The following is a 15,853-nucleotide window of genomic DNA, read 5'->3' on the forward strand; positions in this document are numbered from 1 at the left end:
GCGCGAAATTACGGTAAACGACTGGCGTGATATAGGCTGGACGTGAGTGTGTGTGTGATTGAATGGGCTTACCGGCATATACATATGTGAAAGTGTTAAGAAAGAGGAGAGAAAGAATAAGCTGCGGGAGTGCAGATTGCACGTTGCCAACATAAACTGACTTTAAGCACAAAGCAGAATCAGTGATTCTGTATGCATAATTTTTCACTCACTCTCATCCAACACACATGCACTCCGACAGATAGGCTGAGTGAAGAGATTACTCTTCGCAAGCTTAAGAGAAGGTGAGTTAGAGAGACACTCTCTAGCAACCAGGAGATTTAAAAAAAAAAAATAACTAATAAGGCCGGGTAAAGAGTAATACTCTTTACAAGCCTGAAAGGTGATTGATTGAGAAATTTCTCTAGCAACCAAAGAGTTGCAAGGGCCGAGTACGCATTATAAGCTCTAAATAGAGGAGCTGAGTAGTGGTACAAGCCAAAGCATATTTAGAAAAAATAAAAGAAACGGAACACGAAAATATATAAATAAAAAAAAAATTTGTATAAAAGAATCTAATAAAAAAAAAAAGAAAAAAAAGATAACATTACAAGCTTGTAAGAAAAGAGCTGAGTAATCGGTTTGAGTGGTAAACAGAAGGTTAAAGGTCGGGTGGAGCAGTATTCTCTCCACAAGCCAAAAGAATTAATAAAATTAAAAAGGAAAAAGTTAAACAACTAAACCCCAAATGTAAATTGGAGGTATTATTGAACTGAGACTGAGTAATAATTACAAGCTCCTAAGAGGGCCGGGTATTAATTACAAGTCAAGTCATAAATCTAATAATGTATTTTTTTTAAACCCCAAGTCTAGGTCCCGTATTTAAAATGACCGACAGTGTCATTAAACCGTTTCTGTGCGAGGTGATCGACAAGGCAATCCTCCGAAATGAATGGGAGAAGTGGTTGAGGGCATTTACAATATACCTCGAGGCCGAGGGCATTGTTACCGAGAAGCAGAAGAGGAGTAAGCTACTGCTTTTGGGAGGAGTCCAGCTACAGTCAGTAGTATTCTCCCTACCTGGTGCGCTAGTTGAGCCCTGCGACGGAAATAAAGAAGACATCTACAAAATCCTCATCGACCATCTAAATAAACACTTCTCACCAAAGCAGAACTCAACGTTTGAGAGACATCTATTCAGAAGTCTGACACCGTTGGACACAGAAAGCTTTGGGGATTTCTTGCTGCGACTCCGTCAACAAATGCAACGATGTGCATTTGGATCCTCAAAAGCGGAGATTGAGGATATATGTCTTAAGGATAAAATTATAGATGTGTGGGCACCTCTAGACCTCAAGAAAAGACTCCTGGGGAAGGAAAATTCACTAGAGGAAGTGATCGAAGTATGTCAGGTTGAGGAGCAGATCAACAAGGAATCAAAAGAAATGACATCAAGACCAAGTGCGGAACCCATCTGTAAAATTGCACATCGTGGTTTCAAGCAGAGTGGGGAATGCCCCAGATGTGGAAAATTCGGACACACACACAATGACCCATCATGTCCGGCAAGAAATGTGACTTGCAATAAATGCTCGAAGCCTGGACACTATGCCAGGAAGTGCCAAACTAACCTGAACAGCCGATTCCCTAAGTCCCAAAGGAATAACCTAAAAAGGCCTCGCACGTACATACGATCTGTCGAAGAGGAGGCCACCAGCTCCAAACTGAAAAAGGGCGAGGCACATTGCTTTCGAGTGTCAAGCGAGGATGAAGAGGAGTTCATACGATGCCGAGTGGGAGGCCGCGAAATTCCTTTAATCATTGACTCGGGGTGCAAGTTTAACCTTATCAGCCACGCGGACTGGTCTCTGCTTGTGAAGAGAAAGGCCACAGTCTTTAACGTAAGAACCCATACAGAAAAGCAATTCCGAGCCTATGCCTCTAATAAATTACTTCGAGTAATGTGTATTTTCGAGGCCCCAATTTCCGTCGAGCCGGGTGCCGAAGGGATTGCTTCATTTTACGTGATTGAAAATGGAGAACAATCTCTGTTGGGCCGAGACACAGCTATCGAGTTAAAAGTCCTCCGACTGGGAAGAAACATTAACCGGATTGAAGAAATAGAGCCTTTTCCGAGTTGGAAAAACATTGAAGTAAGGCTCTCTATCGATTATGACGTAAAACCCGTTCAACAACCGGTGAGACGAATCCCGGCAGCGCTCGAGGACAAAGTCATGGAAAAACTGGGGGAAGCCCTGAGTCGAGATATAATTGAACCAGTCAAGGGTCCGAGTGCTTGGATATCTCCCATCGTGCTTGCGTTTAAGGAGAACGGGGACATCCGCTTATGTGTCGACATGCGACTGGCAAACAAAGCTATCCTACGGGAAAACTATCCATTACCAACTTTCGATTGCTTTATGACCAGACTCAAAGAGGCGAAATTCTTCGCACGCCTAGACCTCAAGGACGCCTATCACCAAGTGGCCCTTGATGAATCGAGCCGGGAGATAACAACGTTCATAACCCCAAGGGGACTTTTCCGCTATAAGCGTTTGATGTTTGGAGTTAATTCTGCTCCCGAAATTTTTCAACGCCTTCTGGAGCAGATGTTATCTACGGTACCTAACGCCATGAACTTCATCGATGACATAATCATTTTTGGCGCAACTGACCTCGAAATCGACAGCGCCGTAAAAGAAGTATGCGAGATATTCCAGGAAAATAATGTCCTACTGAATAAAGAGAAATGCATCTGGAAGACAAGGAAACTAAAATTCCTCGGACATATTTTATCCGACAAGGGAATAGAAGTCGACCCAGAGAAAATTGACGTCATCCGATCTTTCAGAGACCCGAAGAACAAAGAGGAAACACGGAGCTTCCTCGGTTTGGTAACCTACGTCGGAAAGTTCATTCCGGACCTTGCAAGTCACACAGATCCTCTAAGAAAACTGCTGAAAACTGAAAACAAATTCACCTGGGGCGAAGCCGAGAAAAATGCTTTCAACAACCTTAAGAATCTCCTATCCAAGGTACCCAAACTATCATATTTCGATCCTAAACATCGAACTCGGGTGATTGCGGACGCTAGCCCGGTTGCCCTTGGGGCTGTCTTATTGCAATTCAAAGTCGACAACGAACCATTAATAATTACCTTTGCTAGCAAGGCCCTGTCGGAGGTGGAGAAACGCTACTCCCAAACGGAAAAGGAGAGCCTAGCACTGGTTTGGGCAGTGGAGAAATTTTATTACTTTCTGGCAGGCCTGCACTTCGAACTCGTAACCGATCACAAACCCTTGGAAGCCATTTTCAAACCAACATCCAAGCCCCCGGCCCGCATTGAAAGGTGGCTGCTGCGACTCCAGGCATATACGTTCACCGTTATCTATAAATCCGGAAAAGACAACATATCAGATGCGTTGTCTCGTCTCTGCCAACTATCTACGGTAGAACCAATCGATCTCAGGACGGAATACAGCATCCTACGCGTCGTACAGAGCTCCATCCCAAAATCTATGACAATCTCGGAAATAGCAGAATCTTCCAAGAGGGATGAAGAGATTATGGACGCAATCGGTTGCCTGGAAAACGACTCCTGGAAGCCTGATAGTTCAGTGAGCTTCTATCCGTTTCGTAACGAGCTGTCAGCGGTTGGCTCGCTCCTGTTGAGGGGAAACCGAGTAGTCGTGCCGAGATCTCTAAGAATGAAAATACTGGAGTTAGCCCACGAAGGTCATCCCGGCGAGACAGCAATGAAACGCCGCCTGCGGTCCAAAGTATGGTGGCCACAAATAGACCGAGAGGCAGAAAAGTTTGTCAAAGCTTGCAGAGATTGTTGCCTGGTATCTCAAGACATCCGACCACCGCCTATGGATAGAAATCCTTTTCCCACTGGCCCGTGGATTTGGGTAGCGTCGGATCTGCTAGGTCCGTTACCTAACAATGAATATGTTCTAGTCTTTATTGACTATTTTTCACGATATATGGAGCATAAGTTTCTTAAAACCATATCTTCAACGACCCTGATAGAGGCAATGAAAGAAATCTTTTGTAGACTGGGATATCCTGAGTACCTACGAACTGATAACGGACGCCAGTATGTAAGCGAGGAGTTTTCTAACTACTGCAAAGCGTGCGGCATTGAACAGGTTAGGACCCCACCGTATTGGCCGCAAGCAAACGGGGAAGTTGAGAACATGAACAGAGCCCTTGTGAAACGCCTAAAAATAGCATACGCAAATGGGAAAAACTACAAAGAGGAAATCCAAAAGTTTATTTTGATGTACAATGTAACCCCACATGGAACAACAGGGTCAGCGCCCACAAAGCTAATGTTCAGCAGAGTCATCCGTGACAAAATACCAGGCGTTGGGGATATCTACGAGAAAACCTTAGACTCTGAGGAAAGAGATAAAGACATTATTGGAAAATATAAGGGAAAGCAGGCAGCCGACAAAAGAAGAGGGGCAAAGGAAGTCGATATAGAAGTGGGCGACAAGGTACTTTTGAAAAACGCAGTGTTCCCAAACAAACTTACATCAAACTTCGACAAGACGGAATTTACGGTGTTAGAACGACACAATAACATTGTGGTGATCGAAGGGGGTGGTAGAAAACTAACAAGAAATGCCTCACATCTTAAGAAAGTCCCGGCTAGCCAGACGTATCCAGCCTCCTGCCCAACGCCGCAATCAGATGCCAGCCTACCGGAATCAACACCAACTTCAGAGGTCGCAGTACTTCAGCCCACAGAAGGAGGCCTCGGGATCCAGCCACCCCTGCCGCCATTAAAGCTAAAACTCGTCAATAAAGGAGGGATGTGGCAACCGGCATTGCCAACAACCAAGCATCGAGAGAGCAGCGACGGGACAGGCGCGAACGATCGCCCAGCAGAGGAGTGAGAGAAGGGATTATTGGGGTGCGAACTGTGAAGCGGAGTGGGTGCGCGAATATTATTAAACCAAATAAACTAACTCATTACAAGCCATAAACCCTAACGTGTATTACTGTGATTAAGCGGGTCATTACAAGTCTGAAATCGGCTTGGTCTTTTCCCGCCGCTCGTTTCCCGGAGTTGCAGCAACGCACACGTAAAACCAAAACCACACGCACACGCACATACAGATTATTCCGGACTTGCACATGAGCCGTTCGTACGGAGATAGGATTCATCTAAGTTAGTGGATAGTAAATACATTTTGGCCTCTTAACGCTCGTAGTAGACGCGGTAGTACAGCGTCTTGTTGCGCCAAATGCTGTAGCTGTTGTCGAACTTCAGCAAATAGACGCCCTCGCCCGGATAGGAGTGGGAGCCCACGTAGACCTCGTTGTAGCACTCCCGCCGATAGATGGGCACGATAATGGAAATGGGTGCCTTGGGGGCAGCAGTCGGGTTGTTAACTGCGCCGCGCTCCTGCGACAGCGAGCCCGACTCCAGGTCCTCGGTGGTGGATAGGTAGTCCTCGTCCACGCAATCCTCGTCCTCGTCGGAGTCGCTCACATGCACGGTCACCTCGTTGGTCACGGGCTTGGCCCACTCGAAGTAGATGCCGAAGCCGATGTCGTAGCTGTCCGTGGCGAACTCCCAGAAGATGCACTTGCCGTTCATGTTGGTGGGCACACGGACCTGCATAATTGTGCCGGTCAATACAGGTCTTGTTTCGTCATTAGTTGATTGACACCTACCGTCACCGTGTCGCCGTGTCCAATGGTGATGACGCCGTCGCCATCGCCGGCAGACACCTCAGTCTTAAACTGCTCGATGTCGGGACGAGTCCAGATCTTGGCCGGGCAGATCATGACGTAGTCGTCGTACTCTTCCTCGCCGTGCTGTTCCTGCCCAACGCCCTCCAACGTCTGCTCTACATGCCCGTCCTGCTGCTCGGCCAGCTGCTGGTGCTGCTGTGACTCGACCTCACCGAGCTTCAGTCCTTCCATGGCGTTGGGCAAGTCGGTGGAGCTGTTGTTGTTATTGCCAGGGACGTGTTCTGCTTCCTGGTGTCCCTTGTCCTCTGTGTTCTGATTCTGGTTCTGCAGATGAAGCTGCTGCATGTACTGGTGGTAGTGCTCCCGCTGCAGCTGGTGGATAAGCACGCCCTGCTGCTCGGGGTTCCCGGGGAACTGCTTCTCGGCGTACAGCTGTGGAACGAGTGTAAGTGTTAGAAGGGCCAACTTAATGGTACAGGAGCAGGCATGCAATTGCGTGAGAACTGGGTCATGACCCCTTTTCAATGGCAGGCAGCGCAGCCAAGGCCGAGCAACCAGTAATTATCATGCATTATTCAGCACAACAACAGGTGCAGAGGGCCGGGCCGGTGTGTTGTGGAAAAAATCGATGGGCTACCTTAAACTGCTGGTAGGTCTGCTTGTTGAGTGCGTCCTGCAGCTGGCGGCGCTGCAGCTCCTCCTTGTACGCCTCCACGAGCTGCTCCAGCTGGGCGTTCTCCTGTCGCTCGCGTGCCTCCTTCTCCTGCTCCATGAGGCGCAGCTCCTTGCGCAGCGTCTCGTCGCGGTCCTGCCGCACGGCCTCAATGTACGGCCGAAAGGCGCTGCACATTGTGTCCAGCAGGTCGACGAACCCCTCCATCGCCTGCTCGCGCGTTATCTCACCCAGCAGCTGCCAGTGCTGCTGCCGGTCGCGTCCGATCACGTCCAGAACGCCCAGCGCCGGGGCGCGACTCGTGTTGAAGGGGCCCAGCGCCGCCTGCTGCTTGAAGGCAATCAGCTTGAGGTTGTCCTCGTACGACAGGTGGATGGCCTTGCCGGAGTTTCCTGCAACATGTGAGATTAGCCGTTGTTGGCGTACTAGTGCCGGAATCTCTGCTCTTACGCTTATAGAACGTGAATGCCAGGCGGTAGAGCTCAATCAAAGGGAAGCCCCACTTTTCTGCCGATGATGGTGCCGTGTCCGTCGACTGGGCTGCTCCGCTGCTGCTTGTGCCGCTTGTCCCGCTCGCCATGCTGCCGTTGTTTGTGGGCTAGTGTCCACGTTCGCTGGCCTGCTAACTTTTCGCACAAAACAAAATAATAGAATATATTGTGACGTCTGCTGCCAGTGTGACCAGCCAGCTGCGCACCTAAAGTAATTTTATTGCTCGCCTTGCAACACTGACCGATGGGGATTATTTTTGTCTAACTTAATGTTTTTGCCTATTTACAAGGTTGATAAATAAATTTGAAAGTTCGTTTGGTGTTGCTTGGACTTGTTAAAAATCTGTGTAAAGCTATTGGAAATTGGGATTGTGGCTATATTTAAGTGCAAGTTTTCACCTACCCGCGGTCACACTGGCCCACACCAATTCTTGCCGAGATTTGGATTCTACACGTGCATTGATAGCGTAAACATAATATGGGCAGCACTCGGTTTTTCCTGGCGGATCTGCCGACCAGGACCTCGGAGTCGGACCTGCAGAGCCTGTTCCAGGACTACGGACACGTAGAGCACGTGGATCTGAAGCGCAAGGAGCAGGATGGGGCCACCAAGGTGATTGCCTTCGTGACCGTGCAGACGGATGATGCCCAGTACTGTAAGTTATCGGCTGAAGATCACAGCCAGACAGAAGGAGTAACCATAGCTTGGTTTTGTAGGCGTCAACGAGCTCAAATGGCAGAAGTTGCACGGCGAAAAGCTAAGAGTTTCTCTGGCCAAGGAATCGTTCCTGGACCGACTGAAGCGCGAACGCGAAGAGAACCAGCGCCGAGAACAGGGCGAACCAGACGAGTCCGAGGTGCACGCGCCGAGCTCTCAGCTTCTGGTGCAAAGTGGCCAGAACAAGCGCAGGGTATTCGGAGAGGATGAGGAGATCGGCGATGATGAGGTCGCTCCAGAGCTGCTGATCACCAAGAAGCGCGCCGCCAATTCCATGCACAATGGCCGGGTATGCACGCACTCATTGTTCCCAAGCTCATTGTCGGCTAATTTCCTTTCCTTTCCTTTCCCACAGATTATCATCCAGCAGGAGCACGATGTGAAGCCACTCCATGTCATCGAGCAGCACCGCAAGCCGGCCAAACAGAAGCAGGACGCCAATGTCAGCCAGGCGGAACAGAAGCGCAAGGAGTCGCTCAACAAGATGCGACAGGGGCACCAACAAAAGAAGTCAGCCATCCAGCAGGCGCTATCTGCGATATCAGTCGAAGGCAGCCAGGCAAAGAGGATAAAATTCAGCGACGCCGAGGAGGAGGAGGCGGGCAAGCCCGTCCAGAAAGACAAGATACAAAAACGGGATCTGTTCGAGAACGACGACGATGAGGAAGAGGAGGAGCAGGTCGTCCTGCCGCAGCATAAGGGCAAGAAGGGCGAGCGTCTTGTGGAGATGCAGAGCAAACAGAGCATAGATCCCCGCTTCCGCATCACATCGAACTTTGTGAACGAGGAGGGAGAGGAGGAGCTGGAGGATCAGCCTGAGCCGGAGGAGAGTGAGCGCAAGTGGCACATGAACATTCTGGAGCAGGTTGTGGGACACACGATCACCAGTGCGAACGACAATGACGGTAAGCCGCCAAAGAACAAAAAGATGCTGCGCTTCGATCCGGCCAAGGAGGGCCATCAGAAGCTGATGCGCCAAAAGCAGCCCAAGGAGGAGGAGAAGGAGGCTCCCAGGTCGAAAGCCAAGGACGCCGAGGAGAGCAACAGTCAAGCTGCAGCCGTCTCAAAGACGGCCTTCTACATTGTCACCGACACATTGAGGGATTCGCTCAACACGCGAGGAGAGGGCTTCAGCCTGCTGGACATGTTCGGCAGCGCACCGGAGAAGGAGGTGGCCAAGCGCCAGGACCAGTTGCAGAAGCTGGGTCAGGAGAAGATCCTGGTGGGCACGACGTCTGCCAATAAGCTCGGCCTGGCCACTCTCAATCCGTTCTCCTACGACTCGTCCGACAGCGAAGACGAAACCGAAGTAAAGCCGAAGGAAGCGGAGCCGGAGCTTGAGGCCAGCAAGGAGAACAAGGCCCAGCCAGCGAAGAAGTCGGGTCAAAAGAGGACCAAAAACAAATTGGAGTCCTTCTTCATACCCAGAAACGATCCTCGGCTCAAGGGTAAGAATGTGTATTTTTGCCATGTTTGCTTTCTAACCAACCGATCGTCTCTTCTTCGCAGAGGGCGCCAAGTTTTTCAAGTCCGCGAAGCCGGTGGTTGACCATGCCGAATACGACCAAGTGAGGAACCGACTGAAATTGCTGATCACCAAAAAGATCGCCAAGGCGAAGAAGAGCCTGCCCAGCAAGGATATCAAGCTGCAACGGAATAAAAAGGGAAAAAGCTGATGCCTAGGTTACATTATACCCTTAGTCTTAAGCATAATCCTGTGTAAAATAAACCAATACTGTTCTTTTTTTTTGTAAATGGTACATGTATTCATCTAGATTACGAAAAAAAAGAAATGTTTGTGCTTTGGTTACTGCACAAATGCATTTGAGCCCCGTTGCAGCTCCAACTAGATTATCGTAGCGGTGTGAATCCGGCTCTGTTGAGATTCATTCGGCATCCGCAGGTGGGATTCCGCCTAACTAAAAGCTAATTAAGAGAATTAAGATTATCGCTTCAACAAAAATTGCGGCGCTCAACATTCAACATTCCAATTAAGTCTCCTTCGTCCGCTAAGCACTTGTGTAGGCTCTCTAAGTAAAAATGGCAATCTCAACTGAAATTCGAGACATGGCTCTTCTTTGGCACTGTATCCTCTGCCGCCATCCGGTCAGGAGTTGCGGTAGGGAAGGGTTACATGTAGGTAGAAGTCTTAAGTAGATCTAGGGAGCGACTGTTTGTTAAAGTAGTGGATGCATTCTATTCTACGTCTGCCTGCCATCCGTCCGGTCATCTCCGCCAGCCTTTGGTGTCAGCTTGGCCAGCTTGTCCTTCACCTGAACATCGTCACCGCTATCGCCGTCGTCGGGCACCTCGATGGCGGCATCCGGATTCGCGACGGGAATGTTGCCGCTCCTGCCTGTCGCAATGCCGTTGCGCTCCGGACTGGTGGGCTGCTCCTGCGTAGCTGGCGGCGCTGCAAACTGAGCCTCTGGTGGCGGAGACAACGGTCTGGCTGTCGCTGGCGCGTTCTCTTTGATTGGATTCACAGGAAACGTAAGTGCCCGCTTTACGGCCAGGGTTTCAATGGCCACAACCGTGCGCTCCAGCAGATTCATCAACCGGTCCTCGCGCGCATCCATCCGCTTGAGGAGCTCCTCGTCCCGCTTCTCGCGCCTCTTCAGATACTCGATCAGCTCGTAATTGGTGCTGTCGCCGTCGGTCGAGGTGGACATCTTGCGCTTCTTCTTCAGCGTTGTCGATGAGGAGCAGTCCGACAGGATGTCCGTGTCGACGATCACATCGGGGTGCAGTATATTCGCATCCATGCCCGGCGAATAGTAGTTCTGCGCTCTGTGCAAGCATGGATTTGGTCAATGGAATCGGTTTGGAGAAGGTGGCTTCCGCCGCCGCCGCCGCTGGCACTCACCCATTGTAGTTCGTCTGCATCAGCTGGATGTCGTCCGGATTGAACTCGCCCTCCGAAAGTGGCTCCGACCTGTGGGCGGCAGAGAAGCGAGAGTCTTAGGCGGGATCTCGAGAACGGGGCAACCCAATAATCGCTCTGGACCTTCCCCATTAACAATTAAATCACGTGACACCCTTTCTTTTGAACTGATAATTGTTGAGTGAAAAGGGATTTAAAAGGTTGATCCTTATCAAGAGCCTATTAACATGGAAGACCCTTCCTCTACCCATTACATAGTTTACCAGGAGTCTATTACCACCTATACTCACTTCATCGATATGTGGTTCTCGTTGTGATTGTTGTTCTGGTGGTGCATGTTGAGTGCTCCATTGCAGTCCTTTTCGAAGTCGGGTGCTTCGCCAGAGTCGTCCATGGGCGCGTGGCCCAAGCCGAGGCCGTGGCCATGACCCAGGACGTGAAGGTGGTTTTTAAATGCTGGCCGCTGGGGCTCATCCTCGTCGTCGTCCTCGGGCGCCATTTGGACGCCGCCAACGCTGGCCATCTGGAGCTCATGTCGCTTATGAGCGGCCACGGCGGCAGCGGCAGCAGCTGCCTGAACCATCTGCATCTGGAGGGGATTCTCGTCGAAGCCGCCGGCGGACAGGCCGGATACGCCGGATGCGGAGCCACCGACCGGGCCGGCCACCTCGCTGAGCTGCGCCTCCACAAAGTGATTGGGCAGGAAGCGCTCCAGCTTGCTCCCGCTCTGCGAGGAGTCCGTGGAGTGGGCGTGCGAGTGGCTCTGGCTCTGGCTCTGGCTGAGGCTCTGCAGGAGGCTGTGCTGGTGCGGGGTGAGGTTGTCCTTGTTGAGCAGCACTCCCAGCTCGGCCGCATGCCGCCGGCGCTGGTAGTAGGACAGCTCGTTGTGGTTCTTGGTTATGAGCGCCAGCCGCTTGCCATTCGATCCCCAGCACTCGCCGCGCTGCTCCTCGATCTCCTTGAAGAGGAACATGTACGGCCAGTTGCGGCGCACATGGCGCTCGGGATTCTTTTTCAGCTGCGTGTAGATCTTCTTGAGGTTCTCGTACCGATTGCAGCACTGCTTGGCCGTCCGCTTCCGCGCACTGAAGCGGTTAAGCACCTCGGCCACCATCTCCCACACGCTGGCATGGTTCTTCCGGTTCGACTGGAACGCGCTCTGGATGCGCTCCGACTTGACGATGTTCAGCAGGGCCACCGACTCCGGCACGTTGAAGTACGACTCCGGCGTCCGCGGCGCCCGCTGGTGGTGATAGCTGCTGGTCACCGGCGGTGGATTCTTCGTATCCTGCAAGGATCAGTGTTACCGGTTAGCAAATTGGGAGTCGCAGTTAAAGAGTGCAATAGAAAAAGATCCAAACAGGATTCTTTAAGGAACAACTGCTGCTAACAATAAGGTAATAAAAAAAAGATTTAATGATAATAGTGATAATGTGTTACATCCCTCATTATTTAGTTTTAATAATTAATAAATCGTACAGACGTTTACAACGTTGAAAAGCTCATAAAAAACCGAGTTTTTTCGTTAAGTTTTTCATGTATGTATAAATATGATTCATATGGTAGGTAAATTAAAATCCAATCCAATGTACAAAATAAATGATTTAATAATTCGAAATAACTATGGACCGATGTATCGCATTTATTATAAATATATGCTTTGATTAATTTTGATATCAATAATCATAAATATTTTTTAATAAATTTATTACGGTTAATGGTCAAAACATATGTAGATACTTATGTGTATGTACATAAATATCTTTTATTAATAGCTACATCTGTGCAGTTAAAGTTTGTCATTATTTCTATGTACATATGTATGTATGTACATACATATATTTCATTTCAATTCCACATTTCAAACGTATCTTATCTAAATATACCATCTATTATGAACTACAAACATGATCTACTAGATCCAAGAAACTCAGTAAGATGCTGATGGCCAAAGCTCATTCATGCCGTCTAGATTCTACGAAATCTTTCCTTCCCCGGCAGAGATGAGCTGCCGATGATGACTAAGCGCGGCGAAATTTGTTTCGCAGATATTCACGGGTTGTCACTGCCGCAGATAGCGATCCGTGCGGAGGCTGTGGCGTTCGGATCGGATCTGCTGCACTTCCGTATCTGGGAGAATCTATGTACGTACATGTACATGCATGTATATGCATGCATCTTCTCGCCCCCACTGCTTGGATTTGCAGCGGTATTTGCCTGGAAGCTGATCTCTCACTTTGCTTACCATTTGGGAATTCTGTGGTGTCAGCAGCTTCTGGATGGCCCCTTTCTGCTGAGCAGGCGCAATGCTGGACGGTGATATTGTCTTCTTTCTGCTGCTGCTGTCCTCTTCTCCGATCCGCTGCAGATTCTTTCGAGTGTTTCAATTGCGGACTCTGCGGCTCTGCTCGTTGTTGTTGTTGCTTCTGTTTTTGTTGTTGCGGATGCTGCGTTGGCCTGGCGGCGTTTGCATTTCAAATGTAACTGGTGTGAACGCAGTGAAACCTTTGTGACACTTAACGCCTAGAGCACGGCGATTGTGCGTGTGTGTGTCTAAAAAATGATAAAAATCGAATCACAACAAAAACAAAATTTGTTAGAGCACAAAATAACGAAACAAAAGCCGAAACAAAATCGAAATCGAATTCGAAATCAACGAACGTACTTGTTCTTTGTTTTTTTTTTTTTTACGTTACTCGATTTTTTTGTTGTTGACAACAAACCGACAACGACTATTAATATTTAGAAGTTAACCTTTTAGCCTTAGACGGCGGCTCATCGGCTACGGCAACGTCGACAGAAAACGCGAAAAAAAAACAAACTAAAAAAAAAGAAGCACAAAAAAAAGTGAAAACACAAATCACGAAATCAGATGCACATGTCGCCTTTCTGCGTTCTCACTCACGAATATCCGTGCGAACATTTACCGTTGGCGGGCACTTTGACAGATATGCAGAGCTGCCACTATTCTTTCCGCCAAAGCTCTTATATTTGCTGCTGTTGCAGTTGTTGTTATTGTTGTTGCTTGCACGTCCCTGCTCTCTTGTTGTTGTTCTTCTTTCTGTCATTCATCCTTGTTTCGCGCTCTCACTCACACCGCCACTCTCTGGGCTCTCTCCATCACTCACGCACGAGAAGCTTTCGCTGACCTGCATTTGCACTGAGAGAAAAGTAGAGTGGAGAAGAAAGGAGGAAAGCGAACGCGCGCGCAATTCTCTTTCTCCGGACAACGCTGCACGCGATTTACCGTTCTCCGTAGTCCGCCGTCCTGAGATTCCAACTAACCAACTAAAACTAACCAAACCAAACAACAACGAAACTGAAACTGAACTTTTTGCTTGCGATCCCGTTGCCGATACTAACGGCAGTCGCACACACACCCATGCGCGCACGCACACAGACGGGCGAGCTCCCACATAGACACACACATACATATGGACCGCTACGATCGTTAGGCGGACGATCGCTCCTCGGGCACGGAACACCACGGAACACTGCTCTAACCTGGTAGATTGCGGCGGAGAGGCGATGGCGATGCCTTCTGGGGTGCACATGTGTTCTGCACACACACACGGACTTCGGGTATATAAATATATATACACGAACGTGTACATACAAGTGTGTCTACTTATAGATTCGGGCAGAGACAGCGAATACGTCGAAAGAGGAGAGGGAGGAGGAGGAGGAGGAGGAGGAGGCAGTGGCGGCGGCGGTGGCAGCGGCAGAGGAGCAAGGCGGAGACAGCAGATCCATCTGATCAGGGCAAGCATGATTCCAACGATGCCCACGATCCGAAGAGGGAAGCAGTTACTCCGATTCCGATTCCGATTCCTACTCTACAGATCACGCACACTACCGTGCACCGTGTGCCTGTGTTCGGGTTTGGATTTGGATTCGGTTCTATTCGACTCGACTCGACTCGATACGATTCGGGTGCGAATGGGATGGTAGGAGATGGTATGGCATGGCATAGGACGGAGGTGAACCTATGTGGATCTATGAAGGGCCAAATGGGAAAAGTCGTAGCCTAAAAATAGATACGAGTATGTTGTGCAGTATGGCGGGCATGGGCACCCCAAGTGGAAGTGGATGTGGATGTGGTATGGATGCAAACGGTTGGCGTTGGCTTCTGTTTGTCGTCTCTTCGCAACAGCATCTTGAGCACTGGCCGAAACGCAACAGGATACTAAATGTATCCCGTCTTACAACCTATTCGTTATCATCTGCTATAAATTAGAATGTGGAATCTATGTTTGAAAATGAAACATACAATTTTATATCATTATTAATTTATTCCACCGTCACTAACAAAGGCTCATCAATTAGGCATTCGTACTAAAAAAGTAATATCCAAGAACTGTAAGCAAGTTATTTAGTTTATAGTAACATATAAGCTTTGATTGCACAATAAATCGATTTTATATTTTATAGTTTTGCAATGGTTGGAAACCAACAGACAGGTATAATGTAGCGACTTGCAGATACCCGTTACTCGTTAGTAAATTCTTCTCTCTTTTTTAAAAAAAAAAGAGCGACATCTGCTGGTAAATTTCATTACATATCTAAAGTTGTCATTTATTTGCCTAACTCATCTTTAAAACATTACTGGAATCATTGATTTAAAAAGTTAGTAAGTATTAATATATTGCTTTATAGTTCTTATAGTTCTGTGTACTTTGTGCAAATGGACGGATGGGCCTTTTTGTATACTTTTCAGCGAGTCAAGTCTAATATAAAGTGCACGAGCATTATTCTAGATTAGTTGGTAGAGCTTTGTTTTCTGTACAATTCCTTTTAGAGGTGTTAATTATATCTATTAAGTAATTTGGAATAGAATTTAAATATTTGTTAATCACAAAACTAAGTTCGAGTCGCAGTAGAATGAAAAAGTGATGTTCGTCTACTGCTCGCCGCTCTAATCAAAAAGTAGTCCTATGGAAAAAGATGGTTGCTTGGCTCTGGTTTCGAGATCGGAACCGAGTCGACTCTACGGACCAACTGCTACGGACCAGCTACAGTGATAAGTCATTGGGTCGGAGATAACCCCGCTCCCGCCAAACGCTGTATTTTGTTATTTCGAGCTGAGATTATCGAAGCTACGCCGCTGAGCAACTTGCTTTCGTGCTTTCGCGCCGGGGGGATTGGTGCGCCCGAAAACCATTTTGGGATCTTTCCCGCCGCTGGCTGCTGCTCCAGATCGGCCAGTGTCGTTAGCTTCAGATGGTAGACACAGGCTGTACTCTACCAGCAGCAGGAGCAGTGGCAGTAGACTCTCGATACGGAGCACAAAGAAGAGATTCCAACGGAAAGCGTTCGTCGTTCGTCTGCCAGGTCGAGTCGAGTCGAGTGGAAAAGAGAGTGGGCATCGAGAGATCGTAAAGCGAACCACATAGTTCGGA

The 15,853-nt window shown here is 48.7% G+C and overlaps 3 protein-coding genes across 4 annotated transcripts; 1 reads left to right on the plus strand and 2 right to left on the minus strand.

Annotated features, from left to right (window-relative positions):
* Positions 1–728: 728 nt before the first annotated feature.
* LOC117147538 (Golgi resident protein GCP60) lies at positions 729–7,057 on the minus strand. The gene is made up of 4 exons (XM_033314472.1): positions 6,812–7,057; positions 6,326–6,753; positions 5,668–6,120; positions 729–5,608 (listed from the first exon to the last, which is right to left on the minus strand). The coding sequence occupies exons 1-4, from the start codon at positions 6,939–6,941 to the stop codon at positions 5,189–5,191; spliced, it is 1,431 nt and encodes a 476-aa protein (XP_033170363.1). The 5' UTR covers positions 6,942–7,057; the 3' UTR covers positions 729–5,188.
* Positions 7,058–7,243: 186 nt separating this feature from the next.
* On the plus strand, positions 7,244–9,325 carry LOC117147536 (probable RNA-binding protein CG14230). Its single transcript, XM_033314469.1, has 4 exons — positions 7,244–7,508; positions 7,570–7,859; positions 7,926–9,018; positions 9,080–9,325. Exons 1-4 carry the CDS (start codon positions 7,331–7,333, stop codon positions 9,244–9,246), a joined length of 1,728 nt encoding a protein of 575 aa, XP_033170360.1. The 5' UTR covers positions 7,244–7,330; the 3' UTR covers positions 9,247–9,325.
* LOC117147537 lies at positions 9,312–13,771 on the minus strand. 2 transcript variants are annotated; one of them, XM_033314471.1, is made up of 5 exons: positions 13,702–13,771; positions 12,700–13,007; positions 10,745–11,742; positions 10,437–10,505; positions 9,312–10,360 (listed from the first exon to the last, which is right to left on the minus strand). In XM_033314471.1, exons 2-5 carry the CDS (start codon positions 12,700–12,702, stop codon positions 9,772–9,774), a joined length of 1,659 nt encoding a protein of 552 aa, XP_033170362.1. In that variant the 5' UTR covers positions 12,703–13,007; positions 13,702–13,771; the 3' UTR covers positions 9,312–9,771. The 2 variants fall into 2 exon arrangements, with proteins under 2 accessions (XP_033170362.1, XP_033170361.1); XM_033314470.1 differs by lacking the exon at positions 13,702–13,771 and adding an exon at positions 13,209–13,298.
* Between the last annotated feature and the right edge of the window lie 2,082 nt (positions 13,772–15,853).

Source organism: Drosophila mauritiana, chromosome X, assembly GCF_004382145.1.
Source record: "Drosophila mauritiana strain mau12 chromosome X, ASM438214v1, whole genome shotgun sequence".
Lineage (NCBI taxonomy): Eukaryota > Metazoa > Arthropoda > Insecta > Diptera > Drosophilidae > Drosophila > Drosophila mauritiana.

What these genes read in the sequence shown, in the direction of transcription:
- LOC117147538 (XM_033314472.1), bottom strand. Translation starts at nt 6,941, where the DNA reads ATGGCGAGCGGGACAAGCGGCACAAGCAGCAGCGGAGCAGCCCAGTCG. An exon ending in GGCATTCACGTTCTATAAGC is followed by an intron (nt 6,754 to 6,811) that starts GTAAGAGCAGAG and finishes CACATGTTGCAG; the next exon opens with GAAACTCCGGCAAGGCCATC. An exon ending in AGACCTACCAGCAGTTTAAG is followed by an intron (nt 6,121 to 6,325) that starts GTAGCCCATCGA and finishes CTCGTTCCACAG; the next exon opens with CTGTACGCCGAGAAGCAGTT.
- LOC117147536 (XM_033314469.1), top strand. Translation starts at nt 7,331, where the DNA reads ATGGGCAGCACTCGGTTTTTCCTGGCGGATCTGCCGACCAGGACCTCG. An exon ending in ATTCCATGCACAATGGCCGG is followed by an intron (nt 7,860 to 7,925) that starts GTATGCACGCAC and finishes CCTTTCCCACAG; the next exon opens with ATTATCATCCAGCAGGAGCA. An exon ending in AAACGATCCTCGGCTCAAGG is followed by an intron (nt 9,019 to 9,079) that starts GTAAGAATGTGT and finishes TCTTCTTCGCAG; the next exon opens with AGGGCGCCAAGTTTTTCAAG.
- LOC117147537 (XM_033314471.1), bottom strand. An exon ending in GAGAACCACATATCGATGAA is followed by an intron (nt 10,506 to 10,744) that starts GTGAGTATAGGT and finishes TGCCGCCCACAG; the next exon opens with GTCGGAGCCACTTTCGGAGG. An exon ending in ATGCAGACGAACTACAATGG is followed by an intron (nt 10,361 to 10,436) that starts GTGAGTGCCAGC and finishes ATGCTTGCACAG; the next exon opens with AGCGCAGAACTACTATTCGC.